At 48.5% G+C, this 25,033-nt stretch overlaps 2 protein-coding genes across 9 annotated transcripts; one reads left to right on the top strand and one right to left on the bottom strand.

Annotated features, from left to right (window-relative positions):
• Positions 1-695: 695 nt before the first annotated feature.
• Positions 696-16,727, bottom strand: LOC115651420 (zinc finger protein 501-like). Of its 7 annotated transcripts, XR_004000349.1 has the most exons (5): positions 16,573-16,727; positions 15,964-16,078; positions 14,355-15,495; positions 1,799-3,912; positions 696-1,212 (listed from the first exon to the last, which is right to left on the bottom strand). XR_004000349.1 is itself a non-coding variant. In XM_030562432.1 (4 exons), exons 1-4 carry the CDS (start codon positions 16,702-16,704, stop codon positions 3,774-3,776), a joined length of 1,527 nt encoding a protein of 508 aa, XP_030418292.1. In that variant the 5' UTR covers positions 16,705-16,727; the 3' UTR covers positions 696-3,773. The 7 variants fall into 7 exon arrangements, 6 of the variants coding, with proteins under 6 accessions (XP_030418292.1, XP_030418294.1, XP_030418295.1 ...); XM_030562432.1 differs by having other exon boundaries at positions 696-3,912; XM_030562434.1 differs by having other exon boundaries at positions 696-3,909.
• A 1,776-nt stretch (positions 16,728-18,503) lies between these two features.
• Positions 18,504-24,366, top strand: LOC115651435 (zinc finger protein 436-like). Of its 2 annotated transcripts, none has more exons than XM_030562484.1 (3): positions 18,504-18,603; positions 18,882-18,996; positions 21,234-24,366. In XM_030562484.1, the coding sequence occupies exons 2-3, from the start codon at positions 18,918-18,920 to the stop codon at positions 22,424-22,426; spliced, it is 1,272 nt and encodes a 423-aa protein (XP_030418344.1). In that variant the 5' UTR covers positions 18,504-18,603; positions 18,882-18,917; the 3' UTR covers positions 22,427-24,366. The 2 variants fall into 2 exon arrangements, with proteins under 2 accessions (XP_030418344.1, XP_030418343.1); XM_030562483.1 differs by having other exon boundaries at positions 21,231-24,366.
• The last annotated feature ends 667 nt before the right edge of the window (positions 24,367-25,033 follow it).

Below are 25,033 nucleotides of genomic sequence, written 5' to 3'. Positions count from 1 at the left end.
CAGACGAGAAACATTCACATAAAAAAGAATCTGACACACCAGAAAAGGTCAGACAAAGACTGTTTCAGACAAAGAAACAGTGACAAGTTTTTAAAGTGCTTGTACACAAATGCTAGAAGTCTAAATAATATGATGGGTGAACTAGAATACCTCGTGTAAGCTCTCACGAGAAAGAGATTGTACTACAGTACATGTATGAGGTGAATTGAAAAATACTATTTCGTTTGTTTATCATTTTACAGTGCAAATATTTGTAATAAATAATATAAAGTGAGCAGTGTACACTTTGTATTCTGTGATGTAATTGAAATCAATATATTTGAACATGTAGAAAAAATCCAAAATATTTAATCAATTTCAATTTATATTCTATTGTTTAACAGTGCAATTAAAACTGTGATTAATCACGATTAATTTTTTAAATCATGATTAATATTTTGAGGTAATCATATGAGTTAACTGCAATTTAATTGACAGTCCTACTTGAAAATAAACATTGATATTATCCATCAAAATTATTTTAAAAAACCAAAACAAATTCTGAAAAGCTCTTTCCCTCTCCTCTCATAAACTAGGTTCTCCATTCCTCTTGTTGTTAGCTGTGTGTATGTGTTCTCCCTGTGTGCTGCCCCACCTCTGTGCAGACAGCCAACACAGCAGGCCTTGAGTGAACCGCCCAATGACCACAAGATCCATTAAGGTACAAAGACCAGGTTTATTGTTGACAAAGCATGATAATAGCACCTGGCAGACTATACGAGGATACTAAGGCATGTATGCCCATGACAATGGATGCAGCTCTAATACAAGGGCTTATATCTCAGGCTGTCTTCCTACTAAACCTCTGATCATCCTAACTGCCTTCCCTAGACCTGTCCCAGTTTGAATTAATCTTTCTGGACCATGTGACCAGAATTGGACACAGTATTCCAGATGAGGTTTTATTAGTGCCTTCATTTCCCTCCCAAATCATTAATCCCTTTTGAAAATCTTGACCACTGTATCTTTGAGAGAAGCCAGTCCAAACTTGTTTGGAGAGTCCACCCCATCCTTTCGAGGAATTGTTCTGATGCAGTGTCCGTGACGTTCTGTACCTCGTGGGAACACCCTACACCCCCATGTTCATCTTTATAAAATGACCGTCTGGTATCCAATGCAAAGTTTATCATGTCAGGTGTCTTTGGAAGGCTCGTGATGTAATGAGCATTCTTGCTATGGTAATGTTATAATAATAATTGTTATAGTAATGTTATAGGTTGTAATTTCATGTATATAGTTATGAGGTTGAAAATGTGTCCTCATACCCAACTGCCATGGAACCTCCAGAGCCCAACATTCCACTCACTTGCCACGGAACCTCCAGATCCCAGCACCCCCACCCCACTGCCACAGAACCTCCAGATCCCAATATCTCCCTCCCACAACTGCCACAGAACCTCCGGATCCCAATATCTCCCTCCCACAACTGCCACAGAACCTCCGGATCCCAATATCCCCCTCCCACGACTGCCACAGAACCTCCAGATCCCAATATCCCCCTCCCACAACTGCCACAGAACCTCCGGATCCCAATATCCCCCTCCCATGACTGCCACAGAACCTCCAGATCCCAATATCCCCCTCCCACAACTGCCACAGAACCTCCAGATCCCAATATCCCCCTCCCACAACTGCTACAGAACCTCCAGATCCCAATATCCCCCCTCCCATGACTGCCACAGAACCTCCAGGCCCCAGCATTCAACCCAACTGACACAGAATCCACAGACCCCAACATTCTTCCCAATTGTCATGGTACCTCCAGATCCCAACTGACATGGAATCTTCAGATCCCAACATTCCAGTCAATTGCCATGGAACCTTCAGTCCCCAATAGTCCATTTTAAATGGGCTGTGTAGCAAAGTAGCTGGACCTTTAAATCCTGTTCCAGTCCAGGTGCACCTCCTTTGGTGTAATGAGAAGCGTGGGGCTGGCCTGGGAGCTATAACTGAGAGCCCAAAAGCAAGCGACAATCCAGAGAGGGAGGTAGAGTCATGAATGCAGAGCTCAGGAGCGGAGCAGAGCACGGCTGGGCTAGGAGCCTCAGGGAGGGGATGTCTGGAAAGAGGGAGAGGTGAGAGTTCCCTGGTGAGCAGTGGAGCCAAATCAGGCTGGAGAAAGCAGAGGGCCTTCAGGGGAGTCACCTCCAAACTCCCCTATGCCGGACATCCATGGCCAGAGAGGGATGAAGGCTGAGAGCAGCAGCAGGAGGCTCAGGACAGGTGAACTCAGAAGGCTCTGGGGAAGGATGGAGGGTTGAACTTGCTGATGTCTCCAGATGGAAACATACCTGGGAATGAAACAAGGTGGAGAAGGACCCCAGCTAGGAGGGTGCTGGAGCTGTACTGAAGAGCCAGGGCATGGCAAGAGATGCTGGAGCTGTGCAGGAGAGCCAGGGCATGGCGAGAGACAGCAGAGCCCTACTGGAGAGCTGGGGAATGGTGGTGATAGATGCTGGAGCCATTCTGCAGAGACGTGGTTTTGTTCATAGATCCGTAGATTCCAAGGCCAGAAGAGATCATTGTGATCATCCAGTCTGACCTCATGTGTAACACAGGCCATAGAACTTCCTTGAAATAATTACTAGCGCAGAGCGTTTAGAAAAGTGTCCAATTCTGACTTTAAAATGGTCATTGATAAAGAATCCAGTATGACCCTTGTTAAGTTGGTCTACTGGGTAATTCCTCTTCTCTCCATGTTAAAAACGTGTGTTTCATTTCCAGTCTGAATTTTTCTAGATTCAACTTCCAGCCATTGGATCACGTTATACCTTTGTCTGCTAGATTGAGGAGCCCATTATTAAATATTTCTTCCCCATTTGGATACTTATAGACTGGGATCAATTCACCCCTGAACCTTCTCTTTGTTAAACTGAATAGATTGATCTTCTTGAGTATCATTTCAAAATTCTTGTGGCTTTTTTCTGTCTGCTCTGCAATTGATCAATATCCTTCTTGAATTTTGGGCACCAGAACAAGACACAGGATTCCAGCAGAGGCCACAGCAGTGCTCAAATATAGGTGCAAAATAACCTCTTTACTCCTCCTTGAAGTTTTCCTGTTTATACAGTGATAAATTTGGCATAGGTTCCACTCCACAGTCATCCCACATGGTCTGATAAGAGTCTAGATGACATGTGTGATGAACAGGAACCCTCAGCTTGCCACAGCCCAGAGTGACTCTATGGGGCTCACCGGATTAAGCAGTTCCAGACGTTCAGCCCATGCAACACTCCCCAGCTGCTCCAGATGTTCTGAAGGTGACATCATTCCTCAGCCCTCTCCAGATGCTCAGAACATCTAATTGTAATTGTTACCCGAAATTGGGCCAGCTAGTAAACTTAGGGAGGACTAATGACCCACCAGAGTTTGGCAGAAAGCAGCACGTTTATTGTACTGATAGCTAAGCTCAAAAGAAGGTGAGGGGGTCACACTCACACTTGCATACTCACGTCCCAGGACAGGCACGGCACTGGAGATGTCAGGATCCTTCAAGGTAAGTGTCCCACAGTGCAGCAATGGATGTGCAATGAAGGTGAGTCTTCTCAAGGCATGTTGGAATGCAACATGGCAAACCACTGGCCAGGCAGTCCAGGAGAAAGAAGGGTCTTCATTGGAGGTAGAAGCTTGTGAGTACACTCCTGAACAAATGGTCCCTTCCCCTTTTAAGGACCTGCTCCTCATGGCCTGCAACTAGAGATGACTTCGCCACATCTGGTTGGTCACACTTCACCTCAGACAGTGCCCGTGCACTGCGTGTGTGAGTGCTGCCTAATTAGAGTCACAGACACTTTGTCTACCTGGGAGTTCTTCTGATCTTCCAGCTGTTCAAGTAGCCCATGCATTCCAGGAGTAAGCAGGAGCGGGAAACTACTTCACAGGTATTCAAAGAGAGAGAGGAGACAAAAGGGGCAGGGGGAGTGTAAGAGACCATTTGAACATACATGTTATACAGAGCATACCGGTCACTGTTGCTCCTACAACAGTAATAATATCTCTTCCCCTCCCCCAGTCCCTTCAGATGTTCAGGATACATGGCATTACTCCTGAGCCACCCCCTCTTCCTCCTTCTCTGGCCATTTTGGGGAATCTTTTCCTTTGCTTTTAACAAAAGCCTGACGCTGAATGATTTGGGGAGGGCTCTGTACAGAGAACATTCCCTGATTTTAGCCCCTGGCCCTGTTCTCTGCTGGGGCAACATGGGAAATGTTCCTGGGGACCTCTTGGGGGGATATGGGCTGCAGACCCTGCAAGGGGAGGGGGTCAGAGATACCAACACACAGGAGGCCTGGATGGCTCACAGCACAATATGAAGCCACTTGTCCATTTTTAACCCTGCAAAAGGGGACAAGTACTGGAACTGTCTAGCTCAACCCTGCACCTCATCTTGTATCTGGAGAGCTGCATCTGGCCAGGATGGCTGCTGTGGGTCCTCCATAAGCCTTCTCTTCTGAAATACTGTCCCAGTATTGCCTGCAAAATGGGAATTGGCAGAAACAGAAGCCGACTATCTCCTTGATAATTTATATTCCTCTAATCTCCCAGCAGAGGGTGCCCTGCCCCAAGATTGGAACAATAAAGGCCCACTTGTCATTCTGCACCCACCAGGGAAAATCAACTGCAGGGACTTTCCTGTGCTGCCTTGGAGCTGTCTGGGTTGGGGGCTGGGGGAAGAACCGTGCTGGGCTCACTTGCACAGACCCTGTCCTTCGCCCCACAGTGCATTAGAGTTAGGAGAGATCAGATCAGATGTATCCAATATAGGCTCCCCCACAGTGGGATGTGGGCCGGGGTGGGGTGGTGGAATATAGCCCCTCCCTGGGGACATGGTATTATGTTCTCTAGGCCTTGTCATTTAAAGGCAGGTCTCTCAGAAGCAGCATCCCTCGAGACACTTCTCCAGCCGGGAGGTGGGAGACACTTATTGCTAGGCCCTATCGAATTCACGGTCCATTTTCATCAATTTTGTGGCCAGGGGGTTTTTTAATTGGTCGGTTTCAGGTTTTCAGATGTTTACATCTGAAATTTCACAGTGTTGCAGCCATGGCAATCCCAACCCAGAAGGTACCCAGAGATGAGTGTGATCTCCTTCCCTGCCCTGAGCAGCCATGCAGGTGAAGAGGAAGTCCTGTCCTTTCCCAGCCCAGCGGGGACTCCCGGCTCAGCACTCCTGGCTGGGGCACTACCAGAAGTACGGGGGAGAGCTCATGGAAGGAGGGTCTCAGCCATGCTGGAGGAGGGCTTTGGGGGCAGCACTACCTTGTTAGCCAAGAGGGGATCTTGTTAGTGTGCCGAACTCTGGACTGGGTTAGGATTTTAGAGCACCTGTCACCCATTGTGTCCTGTAGTCCTGTTTGCTGCCTGTGGCTCTGCCCTTCATTACACTTAGAGCAACTTTCTCTAGAAACGACTGTAGGTGCTGTGCAGAGCTGTGCACAGGTGTAACGGGTGCGCTGGGATGTACTGTTGCTATAGGAACAGCAGGCTTTGTCAGGGTCCATGGAAGCTCCCTAAAAGTTCAGGGCGGGGCACCAGGCTCAACCACCGCCCCCTCCAGTATGGGTCCGAGAATATAATGAATACAAGGTGCATGAGATGGAAGTGTTGAGAGTCTCTGGGTTAGGCTAAAAGGGGTAAAAAACACGGGTGATGTCGTGCTGGGAGTCTACTACAGGCCACCTAATCAGGCGGAAGAGGTGGATGAGGCTTTTTTCAAACAACTAACAAAATCATCCAAAGCCCAAGATTTGGTGGTGATGGGGGACTTCAACTATCCAGATATATGTTGGGAAAATAACACCGCGGGGCACAGACTATCCAATAAGTTCCTGGACTGCATTGCAGACAACTTTTTATTTCAGAAGTTGAAAAAGCTACTAGGGGGGAAGCTGTTCTAGACTTGATTTTAACAAATAGGGAGGAACTCATTGAGAATTTGAAAGTAGAAGGAAGCTTGGGTGAAAGTGATCATGAAATCATAGAGTTTGCAATTCTAAGGAAGGGTAGAAGGGAGTACGGCAAAATAGAGACAATGGATTTCAGGAAGGCAGATTTTGGTAAGCTCAGGGAGCTGATAGGTAAGGTCCCATGGGAATCAAGACTGAGGGGAAAAACAACTGAGGAGAGTTGGCAGTTTTTCAAAGGGACACTATCAAGGGCCCAAAAGCAAGCTATTCCGATGGTTAGGAAAGATAGAAAATGTGGCAAAAGACCACCATGGCTTAACCACGAGATCTTGCGTGACCTACAAAATAAAAAGGCGTCATAAAAAATGGAAACTAGGTCAGATTACAAAGGATGAATATAGGCAAATAACACAGGAATGCAGAGGCAAGATTAGAAAGGCAAAGGCACAAAATGAGCTCAAACTAGCTATGGGAATAAATGGAAACAAGAAGACTTTTTATCAATACATTAGAAGCAAGAGGAAGACCAAGGACAGAGTAGGCCCACTGCTCAGTGAGGAGGGGGAAACAGTAACGGGAGACTTGGAAACGGCAGAGATGCTTAATGACTTCTTTGTTTCGGTCTTCACTGAGAAGTCTGAAGGAATGTCTGATATAGTGAATGCTTATGGGAAGAGGGTAGGTTTAAAAGATAAAATAAAAAAAGAGCAAGTAAAGAATCACTTAGAAAAGTTAGATGCCTGCAAGTCACCAGGGCCTGATGAAATGCATCCTAAAATACTCAAGGAGTTAATAGAGGAGGTATCTGAGCCTCTAGCTATTATCTTTGGGAAATCATGGGAGACGGGGGAGATTCCAGAAGACTGGAAAAGGGCAAAATATAGTGCCTATCTATAAAAAGGGAAATAAAAAACAACCCAGGAAACTACAGACCAGTTAGTTTAACTTTGTGCCAGGGAAGATAATGGAGCAAGTAATTAAGAAATCATCTGCAAACACTTGGAAGGTGGTAAGGTGACAGAGAATAGCCAGCATGGATTTGTAAAGAACAAATAGTGTCAAACTAATCTGATAGCATTCTTTGATAGGATAACGAGCCTTGTGGATAAGGGAGAAGCGGTGGATGTGATATACCTAGACTTTAGTAAGGCATTTGATATGGTCTCACATGATATTCTTATAGATAAACTAGGAAAGTACAATTTAGATGGGGCTACTATAAGGTGGGTGCATAACTAGCTGGATAACCGTACTCAGAGAGTAGTTATTAATGGCTCCCAATCCTGCTGGAAAGGTATAACAAGTGGGGTTCCGCAGGGGTCTGTTTTGGGACTGGCTCTGTTCAATATCTTCATCAACAACTTAGATGTTGGCATAGAAAGTACGCTCATTAAGTTTGCGGACGATACCAAACTGGGAGGGATTGCAACTGCTTTGGAGGACAGGGTCAAAATTCAAAATGATCTGGACAAATTGGAGAAATGGTCTCAGGTAAACAGGATGAAGTTCAATAAAGATAAATGCAAAGTGCTCCACTTAGGAAGGAACAATCAGTTTCACACATACAGAATGGGAAGAGACTGTCTAGGAAGGAGTATGGCAGAAAGAGATCTAGGGGTCATAGTGGACCACAAGCTTAATATGAGTCAACAGTGTGATACTGTTGCAAAAAAAGCAAACATGATTCTGGGATGCATTAACAGGTGTGTTGTAAACAAGACACAAGAAGTCATTCTTCCGCTCTACTCTGCGCTGGTTAGGTCTCAACTGGAGTATTGTGTCCAGTTCTGGGCACGGCATTTCAAGAAAGATGTGGAGAAATTGGAGAGGGTCCAGAGAAGAGCAACAAGAATGATTAAAGGTCTTGAGAACATGACCTATGAAGGAAGGCTGAAAGAATTGGGTTTATTTAGTTTGGAAAAGAGAAGACTGAGAAGGGACATGATAGCAGTTTTCAGGTATTTAAAAGGGTGTCATCAGGAGGAGGGAGAAAACTTGTTCACCTTAGCCTCCAATGATAGAAGCAGCAGCAATGGGCTTAAACTGCAGCAAGGGAGATTTAGGTTGGACGTTAGGAAAAAGTTCTTAACTGTCAGGGTGGTTAAACACTGGAATAAGTTGCCTAGGGAGGTGTGGGAATGTCCATCTCTGGAGATTTATTTAAGAGTAGTTAAATGAATGTCTATCAGGGATGGTCTAGACAGTATTTGGTCCTGCCATGAGGCAGCGACTGGACTCGATGACCTCTTGAGGTCCCTTCCAGTCCTAGAGTCTATGAATCTATGAATAACTCTGGGGGCTGCACTGACCAAAGGTCAGAAACTGTGGGGTGGGGTGACCGTTGGGTTGCTGGACTTAAGATCCTGAGGGGAAAAGCCACTGCCCAAACTTATTTGGGGGTGGAGTCTTTTGCTCAATGATTTATGTTATGAATCCTGTTTGTGGTGTTTTCCCAAAATAATGCCGCATTGTTTCCCTCCTTTACAAAAAGGCTTTTGCTACACCTCAGACTCTGTGCTTGCGAGAGGGGAAGTAGGCCTCTTAGAGGCACCTAGGGGGGTGGTATGTAATTGTCCCAGATCACTGGGGTGGGGCTCAAGCCGGTTTTGCATTGCGTTATTGAAACGGAACCCTAGATACAGAAACTTGGCCCTTGTTTCTGACAGCTCTGACAGGCAGGAGGGGTTACAGAATAATGGGCTCCTCCATCTAGCAGACAAAGGTATAACGTGATCCAATGGCTGGAAGTTTAATCTAGACAAATTCAGGACACACATTTTTATCAAAGAGAAGAAAGGAATTACCAGTAGACCAACTGAACAAGGGTCATACTGGATTCTTTATCACTGACCATTTTTAAACCAGAATTGGACACTTCTCTAAAAGCTCTGCGCTAGGAATTATTTCAAGGAAGTTCTATGGCCTGTGTTACACAGGAGGTCATGTTGGATGATCACAATTGTCTCTCCTGGCCTTGGAATCTACCGGTCTATGAACAAAACCACATCTCTGCAGTACAGCTCCAGCATCTATCACCACTATTCCCCAGCTCTCCACTAGGGTTCCACTGCTCGTTGCCATGACCTGGCATGACCTGGCTCTCCTGGACAGCTCCGACATCTCTCGCCAGGCCTCAGCTCTTCAGTACAGCTCCAGCACCCTCCTAGCTAGGGTCCTTCTCCACCTTGTTTCGTTCCCAATTGAAGATATCAGCGAGCTCAGTTCTCCATCCTTCCCCAGAGTTCAGCCCCCTCTGGCTTCAGCTGTCCTGAGCCTCCTGCTGCTGCTCTCAGCCTTCAGCCCTCTCTGGCCATAGATGTCTGGCATAGGGGAGTTTGGAGGTGACTCCCCTGAAGCCCCTCTGCTTTCTCCAGCCTGATTTGGCTCCACTGCTCACAGGGGAACTCTCACCCTCTCCCTCTTCCAGACATCCCCTCCCTGAGGCTCCCAGCCCAGCCATGCTCTGCTCCTGACCCTCTGCATTCATGACTCTACCTTCCTCTCTGATTGTCGCTTGCTTTTGGGCTCTCAGTTATAGCTCCCAGGCAGCCCCACCCTCTCATTACACCAAAGGAGGTGCACCTGGACTGGAACAGGACTTAAAGGTCCAGCTACTTTGCTACACAGCCCATTTAAATAGGACTATTGGGTCTGAGGGTTCCATGGCAATTGACTGGAAGTTGGGATTTGAAGATTCCATGTCATTGGTGGTGAAATTGTTGGGCCTGGAGGTTCTGCAGCAGTCGTGGGAGGGCGGAAATATTGGGATCTGGAGGTTCCATGGCAGTTGGGCATTTTGTGGTTTGCAGCTCTGCTGGCAGTTGGAGTGGGGAGCCTGGGGTGGACAGGAGGTCACAGCCATGGGGTAAATACCTGTCACTATCCTGGAGGGAGCTGAGGAGGCAGAAACATCTCAGGGATTCATGGCCCCTGCTGTCACCGAACTCACAATTTTGTGGGGACTGTGATCAAAAGCACAAATTTCTGTTCCTATCTGGGCTAAGACCCAACTTTTTCACACTAGGCCTAATGAACACAACAAATGAGACTCACTCACTAAGGTCCTGGTCTGTAACCCATTTCTTGCCTCTCTGAGCCACCCACTCTCCTGCCCTGAGGCTCCTCTGAGTCCCTAAGGGGAAAGGCTGCACGGTCTCAGACCTGAGAACAGAGGGGATAGTTCCTGTCTATATAAACCCAGGGAGGATTCTTTTGGCTCATCTCTGGGTCCCTCAATCCTGGAGAGATACAGATAGATGTAGGGAGCCTAGGGCAGAGCAACAGACATGGTCAGAGGCTGCAGGGACCAGTTTACAAGGGGAGAATAAAGGAGCCAGCTCAGTGGGGGCTGAGTGGGATATCTGCAAAAAAGGATGGTGCTAGGATCCAAGGGTTTGAATCCCAGTCTGGGGCTCTTTGCTGCTCTTGCTTCAAGAACAAAGGAAATTCCCAGTTCCCTGGTCATGAAGTTTCACATGACACCAGATCATAACTAGATTTCTCTCCTTAAATCTGTGATCCCTGGTTCTTGATGCCCATTGGTAAAATTACATCACATCAGAACAATTCCCGAAAGGATGGGGTGGACTTTCCAATCCACACTGGAGTGGCTGGCTTCTCTCAAAGATACAGTGGTCAAGATTTTCAAAAGGAATTAATGATTTGGGAGGTAAATGAAGGCACTAGTAAAACCTCATCTGAAATACTGTGTCCAGTTCTGGTCAAATGGTCCAGAAAGATGAATTCAAACTGGGACAGGTGTAGAGAAGGCAGTTAGGATGATCAGAGGTGTAGCAGGAAGACAACCTGATATAAGTCCTTGTATTAGAGCTGCATCCATTGTCATGGGCACATGTGTCTTACTATCCTCATAGAGTCTGCCAGGTGCTATTATCATGCTTTGTCAACAATAAACCTGGCCTAGCGCCTTCATACCTTAATGGATCTTGTGGTCATTGGGTGGTTTGCTCAAGGTCTGCTGTGCCGGATGTCTGTGCAGAGCTGGGGGAGAACACACACATACAGCCAAACATCTAACAACAAGAGGAACAGAGTGCCTAGTTTATGAAAGGAGACGGAAAGAGCTTTACTTAGTTAGCCTAAAACTAGGCTTTTCAGAATTAGTTAGGGGTTTTTTTTTAAATAATTTTGATGAATAATATCAATGTTTATTTTTAAGTAGGGCTGTCGATTAATTGCAGTTAATTCATGTGAATAACTCAAAAAATTAACCACAATTAAAAAATTAATCAGTTTTAATCGCACTGTTAAACAATAGAATACCCATTGAAATTTATTAAATATTTTGGATGTTTTTCTACATTTTCAAATATATTGATTTAAATTACAAACACAGAATAAAGTCTACACTGCTCATTTTATATTAATTACAAATATTTGCACTGTAAAAACAAGAAATAGTTTTTCAATTCACCTCATATATGTACTGTAGTACAATCTCTTTCTCGTGAAAGCTTACAAATGTAGATTTTTTTTTTATTATATAACTACAGTCAAAAACTAAACAATGTAAACCTTACAGCCTACAGGTCCACTCAGTCCTACTTCATGTTCAGACAATCACTAAGAGAAACAAGTTTGTTTACAGTTACAGGAGATAATGCTGCCCGCTTCTTATTTACAATTTCACCTGAAAGTGAGAACAGATGTTTGCATGGCACATTTGTAGCAGGCATTTGTAGCCAGATATGCTAAACATTCATATGCCCCTTCATGCTTTGGCCACCATTCCAGAGGACAGGCTTCCTTGCGGAGGACGCTTGTTAAAAAATATATATACATTAATTAAATTTGTCTGAACTCCTTGGGAGAGAACTGTATGTCTCCTGCTCTGAGTTTTACCCGCACTCTGCCATATATTTCTTGTTATAGCAGTCTTGGATGATGACCCAGCACGTTTTGTTCACTTTAAGAACACTTTCACTGCAGATTTGAGAAAACACAAAGAAGGTACCAATGTGAGATTTCTAAAGATAACTACGGCACTTGACCCAAGATTTAAGAATCTGAAGTGCCTTCCAAAATCTGATTGGGACGGGGTGTGGAACATGCTTTCACAAGTCTTAAAAGAGCAACACTCTGATGTGGAAACTACAGAACCCAAACCACCAAAAAAGAAAATCAATCTTCTGCTAGTGGCATATGACTCAAATGATGAAAATGAACATGCGTTAGATTGCACTGCTTTGGATAATTATCAAGCAGAACCCATCATCAGCATGGACGCATGTCCTCTGGAATGGTGGTTGAAGCATGAAGGGATATATGAATCTTCAGTGCACCTGGCATGTAAATATCTTGCAACATTGGCTACAACAGTGCCTGTTCTCACTTTCAGGCGACACTGTAAACAAGAAGAGAGCAGCATTATCTCCTGCAAATGTAAACAAATTTGTCTGTCTGAACGATTGGCTGAACAAGAAGTAGGACTGAGAAGACTTGTAGGCTCTGAAGTTTTACATTGTTTTATATTTGAGTGTGGCTTTTTTGTACATAGTTCTACATTTTTAAGCTCAACTTTCATGATAAAGAGATTGCACTACAGTTCTTGTATTAAGTGAATTGAAAAAACATTTTTACAGTGCAAATATTTATAATAAAGTGAGCACTGTACACTTTGTATATTGTGTTGTAATTGAAATCAATATATTTGAAAATGTGGAAAACATCCACAAATATTTATAGAAATAGTATTCTATTATTAACAGCATAATTAATTTTTTATGTGTGTGATTAATCACAATTAATTTTTTTAATCGCTCAACAGCCCTATTTTTAAGCATTATTTGAGATTAGCTATTTAAATAATGGTCTGACATCCCCCAATATTTTCCGTACAACTGTGAAAATTTAATGACAAAAGCTATTGAAATTCAAAAAGTTAAAGTTTTATAAACCATTAAAACACAAATTGTCAACATCACATCACAATATACAAAGTATATATCCTTAAATCAACAAATCATACTTGGTTTTACCGTTCATTCATCAGTCCATTTGTAACAAGCCCAATTCAATAATCTAAATCACTGGATTTTGACTCTAATAAATTCTCAAGTAGCATTTTTCTTACTCTGCCTATTTGTAAATTTCAATTATTATTGATAGAAATATGTTATTGATGGTTTCTGTGTGTGGTAAAATTGACATTTACAAATAAACAGCTAACCCTTCCAAGTCTACCTAACATGCAGGCTGAGAGGGGATCCAACTGCTCTCTCTAAATATACCATGGGGAAAACACCAGGGAGCGACAAGACCTATTGAAGCTAAAGCACAATGTTGGCAGAAGAACAGATGGGGACAAACTGGCCAGGAATCAATGTAGGCTGGAAATGAGAAGGTTCCTGACCATCACAGGAGGGAGGTTGTGGAACAGCCTCCCACTTGGAGCAAACACCCTAACTGGTTTGAAGATGGATCTGAGTAAGTCTCAGTGATCCAGAAGGGCCCTTCCAGTTCTAAGTTTCTTGGAGACATATTAAAGGGGCTGGTTTTCAGAGGGCAGGCACTTGGCATCATTTGAAAACCAGACCCCTGTAAGAGGGGTCTCAAGCTGATCAACCGAAAAAAAAAAAATCACTAGTCGCTTTTGAAAAAACTTGGCCACATTCAAGTGGAACCATGAACTTCTTGGCTGGATGCAGGAAACACTGGATGAGGTTTTCCTGGGCTGTGTTATACAGTAGGTCAGACTAGAATGATCTAATGGTCTCTTCTGGCCTTGAAATCTATGATTCTACACAGGGCTTTCAGAGCCACAGCTTCATTTGGGGCATCTAATTACTGGCCTCGACATGGGAAACGTTGTCCATTACAGAGTCCTAGATCTCAAGGCTAGAAGGGAAAATTGTGATCATCTAGTTTGACCTCCTGTGTCTCATAGGCCAAAGAACTTCCCTGAATTAATCCCTGTTTGAATTACAGCAGATTTTTTTAGAAAAACATGATTTTGAATGTGCTGTTGATGGAGAATCCACCATGACACTTGACAAATTGTTCCAATGGCTAATTACCCTCAGGGTTAAAAAATTGTGCCTTGTTTCTAGTCAGAATTTGTCTAGCTTCAACTTCCAGCCATTGGATCAAGTCAGACCTTTCGCTGCTAGACTGAACAGTGATTTGTTCCCCACGGAGATACTTCTAGACTGTAACCAAGTCACCCCTTAACCTGCTCCCGGTTAAGATAAATAGACTGAAGGAGCTCAATCTATCATTATAAAGCAGGCTTTACAATCCTTTCATCATTCTAGTGACCCCTCATAATCCTTCTTCTCCGATTCCTCTCCAATTTATCAACATCCTTCTGGAACTGTGAGCTCCAGAATTAGTACCACTATTCCAGCAGCAGTCATGCCAGGGCCAAGACAGAGCTATGCAGGATCTTACTGCATTTCCTGGGGAGACTTTTCTGCCACATGGATCCTGGCATGTTTGCTGAGCTTGGAGCTGTCGATGAAACTCCTCCCACACTGGGTGCATTTATAGGGTCTCTCTCCTGTGTGAGTGCGCAGGTGTTTGACCAGGGTTGACTTCAGATTGAAGCACTTCCCACACTCAGGACATTTGTAGGGCCGCTCTCCACGATGGATCCTCTGGTGCTGGATGAGGTTGGCGCTCAGGTTGAAGCTCTTCCCACACTCCGTGCACTTGTAGGGCCTCTCCCCGGTGTGGATGCGCAGGTGCTTCCCCAGCGACGAGTTGAGGCCGAAGCTCTTCCCACACTCGGGACACTTGTAGGGGCGCTCACCCCGATGGATCCGCCTGTGCTGTATGAGGGTGGAGCTCTGGGTGAAGCACTTCCCGCACTCGGTGCACTTGTAGGGCTTCTCCCCCGTGTGGGTGCGCTGGTGCTTCACCAGGTTGGAGCTCTGGCTGAAGCCTTTCCCGCAGTCCGAGCATTTGTATGGCCGCTCGCCCGTGTGGGTGCGCTGGTGCTGGGCCAGGTTGGAGCTGCTGCTGAAGCCCTTCCCACAATCGGAGCAGGTGTAGAGCTTCCCTGGCAAGTGGGATCGCAGGTGCTGAGGGAAGGAGCTGAGGCTGAAGCTCTTCCCGCACTCAGGGCAGATGTAGGGCTGCGAGCCCATGTGGGTGCGGACATGCTTGGCCAGCGTGTGGCTGCGGTTGAAGCTCTTCCCGCATTCAACGCACTGGTAGGGCCGCTCCCCGGTGTGGATGCGCTGGTGCTGGGCAAGGTGGGAGCTCTGGCTGAAGCTCTTCCCGCAGTCGGGGCAGTTGTAGGGTCGCTCCCCCGTGTGGATCCGCTGATGCTGGACAAGGTGGGAGCTCTGGCAGAAGGATTTCCCACAGACAAGGCATTTATAGGGTCTCTCTCCCATGTAGGTGGTTTCCAGAATGACGTTTTCAGGGATCCCATACGCTTCACGCTCATCAGGTCTCTCCTCCACGGGGTCTCCCTGCTGCCATCCTGGCTGGCCAGCATCTCTCTGCTCGGGGCTCTGAGGCATCCCATGTGGGTCCGCTCCCACACACTCTTCCTGCTGGGGATTCTCCTCCGCTCCTGCACATGCTGGGAAACAGAGAGAATCCAGACGAGGCTCTTCCCCAGCGGAACCAGCCCCTCCTCAAAGCCCTCAAGAGAAAGGCTGGGGAAGGGTAGGGCTCCTACCAGAGGCTGGAGCCGGGAGTCACATGTGGAGGACAGGGACCTGTGGGAGATGATACTGAGCAAGACGAGACAGAACTGGGAGGGCTCGAGGAGGCTTTGCTGGGATCCCTTCAATCCCCTGAGTTGCCAAACTAACCTATGTAATTTGATGCGTTTCAGTACTTCAAGGCTCCCCCAGCTTTGTGGCTCACTGACACCAGCCCTACGCGTTTGAGGTGCTGTTCTCTGGCCTAGGTTTGGCAGGACGTCAGACTAGCTGACCAGAATGGCCCCTTCTGGCCTTCCCCATCTATGGCTCTAGCATGGCACCCTAGGGTGCTGGCTGCTAATTCGTGGAGGGTCCCCAAGCCAGCCTCACTCCTTTGTCACCTGTGCAAGTGATGGCCAGGGGCTCCCTTTCCTCAGCACCCTGGAGATCCCGGACACACGGCTCATCCCCACGCTCCATCCCGGAGATCCCAGAGTCCGGGACCAGGAATCCTGCCTGCAAGGGAGGAAAGAGAGGAAGTCCTAGTTTGATAAATTACCATCAAACCCTTCAAAGAGCCACCCCAAAACTCCCACCCCGGGCTTCCCCCGGAGCTGTCTGGGCTGGGGGGCACTGCAGGGCCCCGCTTCACGCCCACCCACCCACCCACACCCGTGCTGCCCCGGAGCTGAGGGGTCTCTCCGGTCGGGCTCGGATCCCCTCGTCTCTGCAGCCATTTCTCCAGGCAGCGATTTCCTGCCTCTGCTGCTGCTTCTCTCCCTGCCGCGAGCGCTTCCTCCGGCTGCGCTTCTCCGCGTCTCCCCGGTGCCCCGCTCACCGCCGGGCCGGGTCGATCCGCTCCGGACCCGCGGCTGCAGGCGGGGACTGACCCCGAGGCACACAGGGAGCCGGAGTCGGGGCGCTCGGACCGGAAGGTCCCTGCGCTATTTGCAGCCCTGCTTATGGCCGCGCCTGGGAAAGGGAGGGACTAAGAAATCGGTGGTTTTAACCCCTAAGACTCCTTCACTGCATGTCCCAGCACCGTCCCCCTGGCTGCCCTGCGCCTCCCCAGCGTCCGCCCGGCAAACCCGGGCTGAGGAGTCTTGGATGGGAACTCTGCACGTGCACACACACGGCTGCATGCACACAGTCCACAAGCTACAGCCATAGGCTCCAGACACACCTTGCACAGCACATGCACATACACACACACACACACGGCTGCATGCACACAGTCCACACGCTACAGCCATAGGCTCCAGACACACCTTGCACAGCACATTCCCATACACACACACACACACACACACACACACGGCTGCATGCACAGTCCACACGCTACAGCCATAGGCTCCAGACACACCTTGCACAGCACATGCGCATACACACACACACACACACACGGCTGCATGCACACAGTCCACACGCTACAGCCATAGGCTCCAGACACACCTTGCACAGCACATGCACATACACACACACACACACGGCTGCATGCACACAGTCCACACGCTACAGCCATAGGCTCCAGACACACCTTGCACAGCACATGCGCATACACACACACACACGGCTGCATGCACACAGTCCACACGCTACAGCCATAGGCTCCAGACACACCTTGCACAGCACATTCACACACACACACACACACACACACACGGCTGCATGCACACAGTCCACACGCTACAGCCATAGGCTCCAGACACGCCTTGCACAGCGCGCGCGGCTGCATGCGCACAGTCCACACGCTACAGCCATAGCATCCAGACATGCCCCACACAACACACCACACATACTGGCTGCATGCACACAGTCCACATGCTACTGATGTAGGTGCCAGACACACATTGCATAACACAGCGCGTGTGCACACACAAACACAGTGGCTGCATGCACACAGTCCACACGCTACAGCCATAGGCTCCAGATGCATGTTGCACGACCCAGCATGCACGCACGCACGCGCACACACACACACACACACAGGGGCTGCATGCACACAGTCCACATGCTACAGATGTAGGTGCCAGACACACGTTGCATAACACAGCGCACGCACACACTCTAGTTGCACCTCTGGGATTAGTTTGAGGAAGTTCTCAGGTTTCTATTATAGGGGCACTCAGACTAGATGATCACAATGGTCCCCTCTGGCCTTGTTAATCTTTCTCTTATACACACACTCATTGACTGCACCGACACTGCACACACTGACCCTGAGTGCACACACACTGATTGCACATACACACTTACAAAGACTGCACACACTGATTGCATGCAAACACACTCACAAGGACTGCATGCACAGATTGCATACACACTCACAAGGACTGCACACACCCACACTGATTACATCCCACACACACACTCACAAAGACTGCACACATACACTAATTGCATAAAAACAACAAGGCGTGGCATCTTAGTAATTAACTGATTTATTTGGGCATAAGCTTTCCTGGGTAAAAAAAAAAACCCACTTCTTTAGCTGCATGGAGTGAAAATTACAGATGCAGGCACTATTACACATGAAGAGAAGGGAGATCCTCAAGTGGAGCACCAATGTTGACAAGGCCAATTCAGTCAGGCTGGATTTCACACCCACACTGATTACACACTCACACAAGGGCTGCACACACACTCCACATTTTGCAGCCTGAGCTGGCTGGGGATCAGGCTGGCCAGTGCAGCCCCTGGAGCAGTTCTGGGTCTCTTGGCTGTGGCTCCCTGCCTTGCACCATTTCAATGCAGCCACACCAGGAAACGTGCCCTGGACTGGGCTCTGATCTGCTAGCTCCGGGTGGGAACCAAACTACACAGGGTGGTGGCGGGTAGGGAACGAAGGGTTAACCCCACACTCCTCCCCTTCCCAGAGCACATGGTGCCACCATCAGGGGGCTGGAATAGCGCAGGGACCTTCCTGTCCTGCCGCCCCCCCCCAGCTCCTCCTGCCCTGGCGGGTCTGCTCCCGAGCCGGACTCTTGTGCGCTGCTGGGCGAGTCCCCGCCTGCAGCCCGGTGGATCGCCCCGGCCGGGCGGTGAGCCGGGGAGCAACAGCCAGAGGCCGTCCCGGGGAGGGAAACAGCAGCAGAGGCAGCAAATCGCTGCCTGGAGGAAGCGACCGCAGAGACAAGGGGGTCGGAGCCGAAGTGGGGCTGGGACTGGAGAAATTCTCCCCCAGCAGCACGTGGGGGTCCGTGCCGCTGAGCCCATAGCCGTCCGCCCCCCCCCCCACCCCGGGCTGCCTGGGGGGGAGTTTTGAAGGGTTTAATGGTCATTTATCAAACCAGGACTTCCCCTCTTTGCTCCCCTGCAGGCAGGATTCCCTGGCCCTGACTCCGGGATCTCCGAGATGGAGCGCGGGGAAAAGCTGTGTGTCCCGGTTCTCCAGGGCACCGAGGGAAGGGCGATCCCCCGAGTTGTCTGCACAGGTGAGGAAGACCCTGTATGAGTGAACAGCAGGCCCTGCTGGAGATGGTGCTGGCCAGAAGGGGCTGTTCTGGGGATCTGGAGTCGCACCCCAGAGCTGGAGGGCCAATGTCAATGATCCGCAAAGGCGGGGGGAGAAGCCAGGAGGTGGCAATAGTGGCATCCAATTATTTAAGTTTCTGTAGCAATTCATAATCTGCCCTCTAGTGTATCCCAGACCATCAGTGCCACTTACCACCAGCACATGAGCCCAGCAACTGAATTTAACCAAAGTATCACAGGCCACCGTAGGCTGAATTGTGAGTTGCCACAGTCAGAGAATAGGAGATACTGAGGCGCACCAGTGCCTGCGGCCCCCACAGTGGAAGGTACTTGGTTAAGTGAGAGATTCCCCAGGTGATCCTAGCCAGTGATCCACACCTACATGCTGCAAAACTAAGGCTTGGTCTACACTGGGGGGTGTCGATCAGCTACATTATTCGCGTAGGTGAAGTTGTGTAACTCAGAAGTCAACGTACTTAGATCTACTCACCGCAGTGTCTTCTCTGCGGTAAGTCGACAGCTGATGCTCCCCCATCGACTCCTCCTGCGCCTCTCGCCCTGGTGGAGTACTGGAGTTGAGGGGAGAGCGCTCGGCAGTCGATTTATCGTGGCTAGACTAGATGGGATAAATCAACCCCCGCTGGATCCATCGCTGCCCGTAGATCTAGCCAGTAGTGTAGACAAGCCCTTAGAGGAAGATGTAAAACATCCAAGGTCTCTGCCAGTCTAACTTAGGGGCGGAATTTGTTCCTTACCCCATATATGGCGATTAGTTAGACCATGGTACCTGGGGGTACTCAGAGGTCTTTCAGGGAGTACATCAACTCATCCAGATATTTGCCTAGTTTTATAACAGGCTACATAAAAAGCACTAGCGAAGTCAGTACAAACTAAAATGTCACACAGACAATGGCTTATTTATACAGCTCTATAGTCTATACACTGAAAAGTAAGTACAATATTTATATTCCAATTGATTTATTTCGTAATTATATGGTAAAAATGAGAGCCATTTTTCAGTACTAGTGTGGCTGAGACACTTGTATTTTTATGTCTGACTTTGTAAACAAGTTGTTTTTAAGGGAGGTGAAACTTGGGGGTACGCAAGACAAATCAGACTCCTGAAAGGGGTCCAGTAGTCTGGAAAGGTTTAAAATCACTGAATTAGACCCTGAGTATGTGCGCTCGACCCAGCCAGCCAAGCACCAGAGAGTGCTCGGTGCTACCTCAGAGCCCTGCCCCACTGCTTGCGTTCCATCTCCAACCATGGCCATCGTCAGTGCTTCAGAGGAAGAAGACTCAGGGGAAGAATCAGCCTCCCAAAACACACTTGGGGGAAAAGAGCCCTCCCTTACCTGCTGCCGGTGGACATAGAGTGACCAGCCAGCAAATGTGAAAAATCGGGACGGGGGTAAGGGGTAATAGGAGCCTATATAAGAAAAAGACCCAAAAATCTGGACTTCTGGTCATTCTAGGTGGACAGCTGAAACCCTGAAGTATCAGTTTTTAGGAATATAAGACATAAACCAGAAATGAGCCCTGCCCTCCCACATTACATTAGCACTCAAATTTGTCCAGTTCTCTTAAAATTAATCTTTATTCCCTACACACACACACTCCCCATTGGGAGGCTGTTCCAGAACCTCACTTCTCTGATGGTTAGAAACCTTCTAATTTCCAGCCAGAATTTGTTCTGCCCTGTCTTGCTCAGTATCCGACACTCGCAGATCCCAAGGCCGGAAGTGTGGGATTTATTTCGTCTTGCCAGCTGTACAGCGTAGGCTGTTGAACTTCCCCAGAATAATTGCTTTAGAACTAGAGCAAATCTTTTCAGAAAGAATCCTATCTTGATTTAAAACTTATCGAAGATGGAGAATCCATCGTGACCCTTGCCAAGTTGTTTTGATGGTTAATTCCCCTCAAGGTTAAAGATTTACACCATATTTCCAGACTGAATTTGTCTAGCCTTAACTTCCGGCCTTTGGATTGTGTTAGACCTTCATCTTCTAGGTTGAAGAGTCCATTATCAAATTCCCCTCCCCAAGCTTTCCTCTGAGGGCTTAGCTGGATCATTGGAGCAAAGCCACTTCCCCTGTGGGGAAGGGTTTGGGAAAATTCATCTCCTATCCATCAGATTTGCCACTCACTCTCTCCCCAGTGAACAGGCCCTGGCTGGATTCTCTCTCTCTCCTAGCAGGTGCCAGGATGGAGGTGAAGAGTCCGAAGAAGGAAGGGCCCACAGGAGCAGAGCCACACTGGATGTCCCAGAGCATTAAGCAAGAAGAGGCCAGCGTGTCTGGATGGCGGGAGGAGATCAACACGTTGTCTCCAGAAGAGATCGGCATCAGGATGATGATGGCGCACAACCAAGCCCAGCGGGGGGAGAGCCCCTACAGCTGCTTGGACTGTGAGAAGAGCTTCAGCCAGAGCTCCCACTTGGTCCAGCACCAGCGCATCCACACGGGCCAGAAGCCCTACAAGTGCACTGAATGCGGGAAAAGCTTTGTTCTCAGCTCCAACCTCCTGGAGCACCAGCGCATCCACACCGGGGAGCGCCCCTACAAGTGCGGCCAGTGTGAGAAGACCTTCAGCCAGAGTTCCCATCTCTTCCAGCACCAGCGCATCCACACGGGCGAGCGGCCCTACCAGTGCACCGAGTGTGGGAAGAGTTTCAACCGCAATTACACCCTGGTGAAGCATTACCACACCCACGTCGGGGAGCAGCCCTTCATCTGCAGCGAGTGCGGGAAGAGCTTCAGTCTTGGCTCCTTTGCCCAGCATGTCCGCACCCATACAGGTGAAAAGCCCTACAGCTGTGCCGAGTGCGGCAAGAGTTTCAGCAGCAGTTCCAACCTGAGCCAACATCGGCGCATCCACACTGGAGAGAAACCCTACAGCTGTGGCCACTGCGGGAAAAGCTTCAGCCAGAGCTCCAACCTCATCAAGCACCGGCGCATCCACACCGGAGAGAGACCCTACAGCTGCCCTGAGTGTGGCAAGACCTTCAACCAGAGCTCGTCACTCATGCAGCACCGGCGAATCCACCGCGGCGAGCGGCCCTACGAGTGCACTGAGTGCGGGAAGCGCTTCAGCGTCAGCTCCCACCTGGTGGAGCACCGGCGGATCCACCGGGGCGAAAAGCCTTACAAGTGCGTCGACTGTGGGAAGAGCTTTGGCTGCAACTCATCCCTGATGAAACACCAGCGCATACACACCGGGGAGCGGCCCTACAAGTGCCCCGAGTGTGGGAAGTGCTTCATCGACAGCTCCAAGCTCAACAACCACCGACGCACCCACACTGGAGAGCGGCCCTACATATGCACCGACTGCGGGAAGGGCTTTGGAGACAGCTCTGCGCTCATGAAGCACCAGAGGACACACACCAAGTAGACACAGCAGATGGGGAGGGAGGCACTGGTATCTCTCTAGAGGGTGAAATTGACATGCCGTGGGGATCAGGGGCCTCTATAAAGGGGGAAATTGATGTGCCATCTGGGGGTACAAAGGCACCTTTATAGAGAATAAATTGGTGTCCTTTCTTCCAACCCCTAATGGTCAGCAAGACATACTCATCCATCTTGGAAACCCTGGCTCCTACCCTCAACTCATGCCAGTGTTCTTTTGCCTTTAGCAAGCTGCAGGCCTGATCTGAAGCCCCTTCCTCCCTTCCCCACTTACAGTGGATCAAGGTGCAGATGGCCTCTGCAAGGACCCCAAAGCGGCAGGAAATACTAAGGCAAATCATCCACCAGTGCTGTCTGCCACAGGGATTTGTAGAGAGGAAATAAGCAAACATAGTGAGGTTTAGTGATTAGGCCTGGGAGCCAGGACTTCTGGGTTCTGTCCTCAAGGAGGGGAGTAGCATCTAGTGGGTGATAGCAGAGGGGCTGAGAGCCAGGACTCATGGATTGGATTCCCAGCTATGTTTGGTTATAGAAGGTGAAATCAGAGTTTGTGTGCAGTTGTGGATAGGTGTCTAGTTTAGAGCAGGGGCCTGACAATCAGACCTCCTGGGTTCTACACCCAGCTCTGGCACTTTACCTTTCTGTGCCTCAGTTTCTTCTTCATCTGTCAAATGAGAATAATGGTGCCAACTTGTTTCTAGTGTTTTGAGAGTCATAGATGAAAAGTGCTTATTATTCTGTATTTGATGAGTAATTGTCTAAGCTAGAAGTGACCCTCATTTCACCTGCATTTTTCATGCTCTGGGTTAGCTGTAGAGCATAGATCTTTAGGTCTTTTCTTAATCTGGTTTGCAGTAATTAAGATCCACTATAGATGTCTCATTTCTCTCAACCAACCAGGAGAAGAAATGTAAAGGGATCCTAGAAAAGGAAATAAAACTGGAGATTGTGCCCTTTAATTTTACTACTTTATGATGCACAAAACAAAGCCTGGGGAAGGGGCGGAGGGAATCAACCTGCTTGGGACATTAGAAATTTGGAAGTTGTATAACTTGGAAGTCTCTTGGGAAGACTGGAGAATTGGGTCTGATCAGTTAAACCTGATTGAACGTGGAGAATGGCTTTACAACATAAGGCAAGTTAATGTCCATTGTGTGAGATATCTTAGAGGCCTAATTTTCAGGTGGAAGTGCTCAGTATTGTCTGAAAATTGAGCCCCCTTAACCATTAACAGTTGGGCACTGATCATCACCATTGAAAGTTTTGGTCCAAATCTTAAAAAATCAAGATTTTCTCTCCCAACGTGTTTCTTGGGTAACTGAGGTAGATAAGTGACAACAAAGTGAGCTTGTCAGAGTCTTTGCCTGTGTTAATATTGAGCTAAGTCAAATGTCTGCGTCATGGGGTGCTCTACTCATTACAGGAGCACCTCCTTGTGGCCTCAGCTGGGGATTAGCTCTGCCAGTCTGATGCCCCTTCCTGCACATGCTCACTCCGTCTCTCTCTCGGGACTCAATGGCTCCTTCTTCGTGGCTTGGCCCTCTGGCCCATCAGTGCGGCCATTTCCCCAGTGGCTGGTAGAGGAACCCAGGCCCAGCCTCTTCTCTGGGTTCCAGCTCAGGGACCCTACCCTGCTTTGTCTCACACATCACTGCTGTTTCTGTGGTCTGCTTCCTACATGGTCTCTGTCCAGCTTCCTCTCCATCCTCCTCCAGGTTTGCCTTTCCCTCTGGGCCAAGCTCCCTGCTCTCCCAAGCCCCACAGAGTGACTACAGACCTCCCTGCAGCCTCTTTCTGCCCTCAGCTACCTGGCTTTCTACAAGCCCTTCCTGTTCCTGTCCAGATGAGCATCATCCTTTAATTAGTCCTCTCTGCTCCCTGGCTCCCCTCAGGGTGCAGCCTTGGTGGTTAATTGGTCCAACTAGCCATGTCAAGCCCTTCAGAGGTGGTGTGGGGAGAATGCCCCCATCAGACGTGGGTTTACAGGGTCTGTGCTACATCCCAGCCTTTCAACAGTCTCCTGGGAGTAACCCTTTTAGTGTGGCAGACCCTCAGGGAGACACACAGTTCCACCAGAGGAGGCCATGCGGCCTCTCTGACTCCAGGATTGGGCCTTCAGACTCCAGCACCCCTGTTTGCAACCGGGAGCTCCTACAGCAAGTCCGACATTCTTGTCTCAGGGAGCGATACAGCCCATTGCGTATTAGCAGTGATGCCTGCTCTTTCCAGGCCCAGCAGCTAAGAGTTCTTGTTCAGTCGCTGGGGCTCCCATTATGTCTTCCGGATCTTTCATTCAGGTGTGTTGATTCATTTCTGCTTCTAAAGCCACCTTGGAACCATCTCAGACAGTCCACCTGCCATTCTGCCAGCCCTCATTCCTTGTTCTACTCAGTTTGTAGCCATACAAAGTGCACAGGGAAACTAAGACACGCATATGGATCATAAAAATATTACCAACATTCCCATGTACATCACAGCATAACAGACACTCTGGAGAAAAATCTTCTTTGTTAAAAGGTCACCAACCCTTTGCCTTGGGAATTCTGTTAAGCTCTTGAGCCTCCTCACCCGGTGCTTCACAGGGAAATAAAAT

This window comes from Gopherus evgoodei, chromosome 4, assembly GCF_007399415.2.
Source record: "Gopherus evgoodei ecotype Sinaloan lineage chromosome 4, rGopEvg1_v1.p, whole genome shotgun sequence".
Lineage (NCBI taxonomy): Eukaryota > Metazoa > Chordata > Testudines > Testudinidae > Gopherus > Gopherus evgoodei.
This window is presented reverse-complemented; position numbering and strand designations above follow the sequence as displayed.

Coding starts and splice junctions, on each gene's coding strand:
- LOC115651420 (XM_030562432.1), bottom strand. CDS start 16,704: ATGCAGCCGTGTGTGTGCACGTGCAGAGTTCCCATCCAAGACTCCTCA. Junction 16,079..16,572: donor GCAGTGAAGGAGTCTTAGGG/GTTAAAACCACC, acceptor CCTCCCTTGCAG/GCAGGATTCCTGGTCCCGGA. Junction 15,496..15,963: donor CCTGGCCATCACTTGCACAG/GTGACAAAGGAG, acceptor TCTGTTTCCCAG/CATGTGCAGGAGCGGAGGAG.
- LOC115651435 (XM_030562483.1), top strand. CDS start 18,918: ATGGAGCGCGGGGAAAAGCTGTGTGTCCCGGTTCTCCAGGGCACCGAG. Junction 18,997..21,230: donor CCCCCGAGTTGTCTGCACAG/GTGAGGAAGACC, acceptor TCTCTCTCCTAG/CAGGTGCCAGGATGGAGGTG.